At 46.5% G+C, this 8,394-nt stretch overlaps 1 protein-coding gene across 1 annotated transcript in view; it reads left to right on the top strand.

Annotated features, from left to right (window-relative positions):
• Positions 1-2,823: 2,823 nt before the first annotated feature.
• GRID2IP (Grid2 interacting protein) overlaps positions 2,824-8,394 on the top strand; it is a 61,349-nt gene continuing 55,778 nt past the window's right edge. Inside the window, exon 1 of the mRNA XM_088656865.1 lies at positions 2,824-3,465. Within this exon, the coding sequence (XP_088512991.1) occupies positions 2,824-3,465 (642 nt within the window). The remainder of the gene's footprint in view (positions 3,466-8,394) is intronic.

The following is an 8,394-nucleotide window of genomic DNA, read 5'->3' as shown; positions in this document are numbered from 1 at the left end:
TATGGAGGAAGGGAAAGGGGGTCAGGGGGAATCAACACAGAAGACTTCTTAAGAGTTCTTGTAAAAGGAAGCAAATGTTTTTGACTAATGAGAGCTTTTTAAAAATAACAAACCCATCACAATCTGTAAGCTGCATCTTTTCAGTTGTGTCAGGGTGGAGGATCGGGGGCTATTAGAATAGCCCTGAAAATTAGCACAACACATTTCTGAGGCAGTAGCAGGATGCAGCAATTAGTGGCTGAAGCTTTGACACCCAGGGAGAAGTGGAGCAGACAGGCCCTACCTTCTCTCTCTCTCTCTCTCTCTCTCACTCACACACACACACACAGAGAGAGAGAGAGAGAGAGAGACACAGCATTGCAGAACTGGGCACTGTCTACAGGTGCCGCATCATACCCATTCCACATTTGTAAGAACCTACACTTTGGAACTCCCTGCCAATTGATATCAGGCAGGTGCCTTCACTGTACTCTTGCTAAAAATATTTTTGTTTAGACAAGCCTACTCAGATGTTTAGAAAGTTGATGCAAGTTTTCATCTGTTTTCAGTTTATTGTTATTTTAACTTCTTATTGATAATGTTTTTTTCTTTTTTGTAAACCATGTTGAGATTTCCCCCCTCTTTTGCAGTCTAGTGGTGTATAAATTTTATGAAATAAATAAACATGCTTTATGGGTGCATGTAGCTCTGATTGTGCAACAGTGTAGCTAAAATTGAATCCTTGTGGTGCGGCATTGTTAGGTGCTTTAAAAATTTGGGGCCTAGAAACAAAATTCACATATGCTAATTAATAGGTGTAGATGCAAATTTTAGAATTTAAGTGCCACAGAAGGCAAGCCAATTAGTGCCTCCCTCCAACTCTCCCTTGACAGATTCTCCAGTTAACTTGCACCCCAAATCAGTTCCTCTTCAATTTACTGTACTCACATATTAATTCTCCAGCAGAGGCTGCCCCAAATCATTTCATTTCCCCTCTATTTACTCACTTCCATTGCCCTCCAATTTTTCCCTAGATAAAGTTCAGTTGCATGAATTTCTTGCTTCAAATTAATATTCAACCCAGTAACCCAGATCATTGCCCCCCTCCTGCCCAATTCAGTTCCCCACAAACGCATCACCCACTTAGAAGCACGCAGAGCACTTAGAAAAAGATTCATGTCCTCTTATTCCAAGTCCATCAAACTCAACATTGCCTACACAGTGACGGGCAACTGCTCTCCAGGGTTTCAGGCAAGGGACGTTCCAAGTCCTATCTCTCAACCCGAGAGCTTCTACATGTAAAGCAGGTGCTGTGGTTTCAGTCCTCATGGTTTCGAATAAAGGGCTGGTAGACTTAGCTAGAAGGGCAGATGCTAGGGCCCAGTTCAAGGCAGCTTCCAGTGTTCCTCTTTGTGATGGCATCTCCCCACCTCCTTCCGAAGCAAACTGTCGCTGTCCTCCTGTCTCGACCCACGTGAGCCTTGTCTGCTGTTGCATTAGCGTCGACTTCAATTTGCTCACTCAACACCCAGACTAGGCCTCTAATCCAGTTTAGCTCTTGACCGGTTCTAATTCCCCTCAGAGGCCTCAGAGGCAAGAAGACGTGGTCATTGTCTGGGTTTGACTTAGTCGATCCATCTACCCGCTTGGTCGTAATATTCTCCCCTCCCCACCCCCAAAAGCAGGCAAGTGGGGAGACAATGGAGGGGAAGGAGTATGGCTCAGCTGTGCTGGAGCTCAGTCACATCTTCCTAGCTTGAGGGGATGGGAAGGTTAAGAGCTCCAGCCCAGGTTGGGTGAACTTTTCGGGTGACTTGGCCTTCCACATTCTTAAGAACATGGCCTGGTCAGCACTGTGGGCTTGGGAGACTCTTATCCCCAAGTCCTCCATTTTCTGTAGCAAGTGAAGCTTTGGGGTAGGGGAAGCAGCTTCCCAAGCTGAAGAGAACCACAAAACTCCAGACCCCGCGGAGAAATGACGGCAGCCTTCTTTGCAAGACCTCAGCCAGATCCCAATGGCCTGCAATTTCTGTAAGTCTTTACTTAAGACCTGGGAGTGGAGGAACGAGGTGGCTTCTTCAGGCAGCCGTCGCCGGGGTGGGGGGGCAGCAGTGGTCCACCCCGCTGAGCTCCTCAGCCATTTTTCTCTCTGTGTGCTGTGTGTGGCCTGTCCTGAGCTTCACATCCCCTGACAAAGCTGCCCTGCTGGAGGATGCTGCCCCCATTGTCAGGGCCAAAGTAAGAGCCAGTCAGGTGAGTGTACGGGAGGCTGCCTTAGACCATAGGGCATGTCTTTCCAGAAAGGATATACAGGGACAGTGTTTGAGTCTGGTCCCTCCTGCAGAATCTGGACCCTGTGTCTGTGTCTCTGTTGTGCATTTCCATCGTCTGTGAGTAGCCACTTTAGTTGTCTGTCAGCAAGATCAGGCCCACCCACCCAGCCTGCACCTGTTCTGGACTTGTTTTTAGACATTCTTTTTAATCTGTTGTGCGTTTGCCTCCCTTGGGGAGGAAAGGGTGCTGAGAGTGGTTAGGAGGCCTCTATTCCCTTCACAGGGCCACAATTACCAGAGTTTTCTAGGAAGAGGGATTGACTGTTAAACCACTCTGTGAGTGGAAACTGGGGGTGGTGGTGGTTAAGGGGTCTCCTAATAGCACCCTTAACAGATTAGCAACCTGGGAGCTGTCGTTTGTTAATTGTTAGGAGGCTCTTATTCCACTCTCCGCTGCCAGATTTATTAATTTTTTTAGGGGAAACCATGACTGTTTAAAGTGCTGTCCTAGTGCTTTAGAGCTTTAGATATCTGGTGGGAATGTCACCTGAATCAAGGAACTGTTCTTTCCATGAGGGAACCAGATTCAGCGGCTGACCTTTCCGTGCTCTCCTTTTCCCCAGTCACCGCCATGCCAGCTACCAACGATGGGTGGCCTGAGGAATTTGGGTTCAAGATCAGTGGGAATGGCCCTTGCTACATCTTGGCTGTGGAAGAAGGCAGCAGCGCCCAGCTGGCCGGCCTCCAGCTGGGAGACCAGATCCTGGAGATTGAAGGCCAGCACGTCTCCTCCATGAACGCTGAGGCACTGGTTGCCCTGGCGAGGCAGTGCGAGAACGTGCCCCCCAGCATTGGGGTGGTCTCACGCATCCAGCAGGTAGAACTCAAGCCAGGCCAAGGGGGGTGCTTTGGCTTCACTCTGTGCGAGGGAGGATGTCCCTTGCAAGTGGGGAGCGTGGATCCTGCCTCACCAGCCTCCGAATGCGGGGTCAAAGCTGGAGACTACATCCTGGAGATCAACGGGACTCCAGTTAAGCTCTATGAAGAGGCGGACGTCATGATCCAGGCGTGCCAAGGAAAGGGCCTCAGGTTGGGGCTCCTGCGCCTCGGGCGGCAGCAGAGGTGGGCCAGCAGCAGCGTGCGGGAGTTTGTCCAAAGTGCTGACGCCATCCATCAAGAGCGGAGGCAGAAGGCACAGGAATTCAGCAAGAAGGTAAGGCCGTCTCTAAAACGGGAGCCGTCGGCAGGATTTGGACTACAACTCCCATCAGCCCTAGCCAGCACAGGACTGAAAGGAATTGTGGTCCAGACCGTCTAGAGCAGTGGTTCCCAAAGTGGGTTATACCACCCTCCTGGGGGGCAGTGGAATTGCCTATTTGGTTGCTAAGAGGCAAGCAGGCGGCAAGGGGGTGCTGAAGGTGCAAAGGACAGTGCTGTCAACCTTCCCTTTTTTTGGCAGGAAATTGCCTTATTCCAGCCCTTATTTGCAAATCCAAAGGGTTGACCGCCATGGCAAAGGAATCACTGGATCAAGTTTATCCATTTTGCTGAATTAATTCAACTAAATGGCTTTAACTGGATTGTCAATAAATGTGCAATTAATTGTTACTGCCTTAATTTTTATTCTGTTATTATATTCTTTAGTGGGTTGTACAAACTGCTATCTTGAATATATTGTTTTTTATAGGGTAGGATAGGGGGCATTGGGGATGAATTTATGGAACCAAGGGGGTAGTGGGGAAACCACTGATCTAGAGAGTACAGGTGGAGGAAGAAGTCTTGCTCAGTTCTCATTTAAAGGCATATCAGATCAGCAACATTCTGAAACACTATGAGATCTGAAAAACAGCTATCCGTCAACATTTTATACTTTTCTGAATTTTGTGATGCAGCTCTCCAACCAAACAATGTCTACATAGATGCATATATTAGGGCTCTTCTTCTGTTCTTTCTTTCTTTCATAACAGAAATGGTGTATATTATGTATGTGGAGGAGATCTATTTATTTTATTTGCTGCATTTGTGTTCCAAATGTGAGGTAGGTTAGGCAGAGAGATAGTAACTGGGGCCAAAGATGAGCCAGTTGGCTTCTTGATTGAGTGGGAATTTGAACCCTGGTTCCCCAGATCCTAGTCTTATACTCTTAACAGGGTCAGCAGGAAATAGATGGTGAAGAAATCTTATTTCTCTTTGGAGAATTGCTCTTATTTGTTGTGTTTTAATTGCTGCTGTTCATCACTATGGTGTTTCATAATGCTTAGCTGTTTACATTTCAAATAAATGAAAAAAGTACAGATGGTGACAATTCAATTGGATCTTAAACGTATGCAAAACGAGGGGCGGAGACCTCTCATGGCAACATTTTGGGGTGACAGCACAACAGCATTGCTGGGGGAAGATGTGTTAGTGGGAAAGAGAAGCATTCTCTGTTCACCCCCAAGGTGTAGACTAAAAAGTCTGGATGAGCTGTAATTCTAAAATTTCACACTGCAGTCTCCCTTTGGAATTATTTTGTGGGAAAATCTTTTAGGGATCAATGCAGCTGAGTGTCTTGGGAGATGCAGCTTTTAAATCAGTCGTGGAGTATCATGGGAGATGGAGACGTTCCCTCCTCACTAGCTTTTGAAAGTTGCCCTTTCTAATGTCAGATTTGTGCCTGTTAATTCTTTCAAATGGTGACTGTTTGTCCTATCTAAAAGCCAGGAGGACGTTGGTGGCAGATAATGGCATATAACATGTTGGAAGATGAACAAATATATGAACCCTGGATACTGCAACGGAATATGTTCTTAGGACATGGAATGATGATGTCATGTCCTTTTGTGATGTCACAGACCGCCTGTAGCTAACGGCAACAGTTCACCCTCCCCAGGCCTGCCATTGTGGGGGCACCTCACCAGCAACTCACTTATTATTAAAAAATATTCCCTTCGTGTATGCTGACACCGGGGAGGGATACATCATATAACTCACACAGAATAGACATTACACTTGGATGTATTTTGAAAAACACCTATTTGGAACTATAAGCTGGCATGCTTTCTAAAGGGACGGAAATGTCTTGAGAAAGCCTTGTCAGCTTCAGCCAGCCTATGGCCTTCTTCCATGCATGGTCTTGGGAAAAACTCACCAGCATCAGACATCCCTGGGGCAGGAGAAACATGGTGGTGGTGGGGAATGGCTACCCTGAAAACTTAATCGCTAACTTCAGCCTGCCCACTGCCCAAAGTTCCCTCTATTCATGAATATCCACCAGTCACCTTTCACACATCTCATTTACGCACTTATACACACCATGTGCCTCAACCACATTCAAAACCTCCCATTCACAAACACACGGCCAGCCGACATCCACGAAGAATGCCATTTGTTCATCTTTCACTCTCCAGTCAGCCTTGCTTCCGGATGAGAACCCCACTGGCTTCAATGTGGCGGAATAGTGCCTAATGATGATTCCAGTTCATCATGGGTTAATCTATCACTCCCATTATAGGCAGGTGTTCCTTGGGAGGCGGAGCTTGAGGTGATTCTAAATGGCAGTTGGGAGTCGGCAGTTGTGGGGAGTAGAGTGTAAGAGACGGATGCAGGAGCTGTATTAACAAGTCTGTGTTATATGAAAAGAAGATGATGAACTAAGAGTTTAAACAAATGAAACCAAAAAGAAATATATATGTTCTCCAGTTAAATAAAGCTTTCATCTATGTCAGGCATCCTCAAACTTCGGCCCTCCAGATGTTTTGGACTACAAGTCCCATCTTCCCCAACCACTGGTACTGTTAGCTAGGGATCATGGGAGTTGTAGGCCAAAACACCTGGAGGGCCGCAGTTTGGGGATGCCTGATCTATGTTGTGTCAAATTGGATGTTCCTCCTTATTCCAGCAACGTATCTAAACTCAAAAGGGTGGTGACTGAAGAGGGGAGATAAAACTGAGCCTGAGGAGCAGGTGGATAGTTTGCATCTCAAAGTCACGCCCAGAGGAGGCAAGTGGAGGGAAAAGAGTGCCTTGCAGAGGCTAAAGTGCTGAGGCAATAGCTGCTGAGGTGAACCTGAGTTGAGAGGGAAACCTTACTGAGGGCTCAAGATTGTTCCTGTAACATTTGCCTGGAGTTTTTAAGGATACAGAGCCATGTTATTTGGAAAGCTGGAACTGTACTCTATGTACTAGCAAACCCATATAAAAACAGGGAGTTTATTTGGAGGAAAGAAGGAATAGTGGGTTGTTTGAACAATAACTGAACTCCTTCAGCACACTGTTAGTAATAAGAGAGGGGAGTATCGTCACAGCTTCCTCCCACCAAACATCTGCCAACTTCCACTAGGTCCATCACCACACACCAACCAACTTCAGATCATGGATATCAGCCAATCCCTCTTAGGAAGTAAACTTGCCTTGTTATCATTCCATAGCCTCCTGCAACATCCTTCATAGCATCCGCCACCCACCTGCCAATTTGTCTCCTCCAAGTGGAAGAAGACTGGGCAATGCTGCATATCACAACTGCTGCCCGCTGTGTTCTGCTGGAGAAGAGGAAAAAAGCCCCACCTTTATATCCACTCAGCAGACATGTGCCTTTGTGACATCACAGTCAGTCCTCAGCCAATGGCCAGAGAGTGGGGTGCATCACCAGAACCTCTTCAAGCCTCACAGTTGTGGGTACACCCCAGCAGTGATTAATTTGTGTGTGTGTTTGTTTATGGTTAAAAATATTTATTACAGCCCACCCTTCATGGGTACAGTTACTGAACCGGGGAAGATTGTTCAGTCTGAGGACCACCCTCCCGCATAGGCAACATCTCAGGGACCACATGCCAGCAGTGGGTGGGGGTGGGGGGCAGGGGCAAAAATTAGATGAGGCTAGATGCAAGGATGGGTGGAGCAGCAGATGTGGCTCTTCTCTCCACTCCAGCGGTGCAAAAGTCAAAAGTTTACGCACTCTCCTGCCTCTCCAATCCAGTAAAGCAAGAGGCATCACACAGTTCAAGGACACATTCCAGCTGGGCAAAAACACCTGAGGAGTGTGTGGAGCAAGGCCAGCAAGGGCTGTATCTTGGGGAGAGCCCTGGGGGCCAGAAAGTATTCTGAAGGGCCGCATTTGGCCTGAAGACTGGAAGGCCTCCATCTGGTCACAAACTAATCATTTAAAAACTCCAAGGGTCATCTCCAACCCCAGTCACATTCAGAGTAGTCCTATTGAATCAATCATCACTTAAGACCCACTGATTTCAGTGGGTCTGCTCTGAGTAACAGAAGAGCCATCTAGTGACTGATCAATTAAAAGCCTATTTCTCCAATTTACACCCCCCCCCCCGCATTGGTAAAGGATGCCTCTGAGCATGAGCAAAGTGCTGTCTTCATTGGGGTAAGAACACAAAACGCCCTGCTCAGAGAACAGAATCTAATAATACAGAAAGAGATTGTGAAGAGCTCCAAAAGGACCTCTTCAAACTTAGTGAGTGGTAAAATGGCAAAGGCAATCCAATATAAAGTGATGCATGCTGGGGCAAAAAAATCTTAATTTCATGCTCATGGGGTCTGAACTGGTGGTGACTGGCCAGGAACAAGACCTTTGTGGATAGTTCGATGAAGATGTCAACCTTGTGTGTAGCAGCTGTGAGAAAGGCAAATTCCATGCTAGGAATCTCTAGGAAAGAAATTGGAAATAAAACTGTCAATATCATAATGCTGTTACACAAATCTATGGTGCAACTGCATTTGAAATACTGTGTATAGTTTCTTGTCACTTCATCTCAAAATGGATATTGTGGAGTTGGAAAAGGTTCAGAGAAGGGCAATCAAAATGACGCCCTTATGAAGAAAGGTTGTAGCATTTGGGACTTTTTAGTTAGGAAAAAAAAAGATGAGTCAGAGGTGACATGATAAATTATTCTAAAATGATGCATGGCACTAGACTTCATGGACATCTAATGAAAAGAAAGGACTTATTCACACAGTACAGAGTTAAACTGTGGAACTCACTGCCACAGGAGAAAGTGATAACCATCAACTTGGATGATTTCAACAAAGGATTAGACAAATTCATGGGGGTTTAGACTATAGCCTCTATGGTCAGAGGGAGCAATGCCACTAAATCCCAGTTGCTGGAAACTCCAGGAGGGGAGAGTTGCTCTTGTGCTCAGAT

This window comes from Zootoca vivipara, chromosome 13, assembly GCF_965207765.1.
Source record: "Zootoca vivipara chromosome 13, rZooViv2.hap1.1, whole genome shotgun sequence".
Taxonomy (NCBI): domain Eukaryota; kingdom Metazoa; phylum Chordata; class Lepidosauria; order Squamata; family Lacertidae; genus Zootoca; species Zootoca vivipara.
Note: the sequence above shows the minus strand (reverse complement) of the source record. Positions and strands in the feature narration are given on the sequence as shown.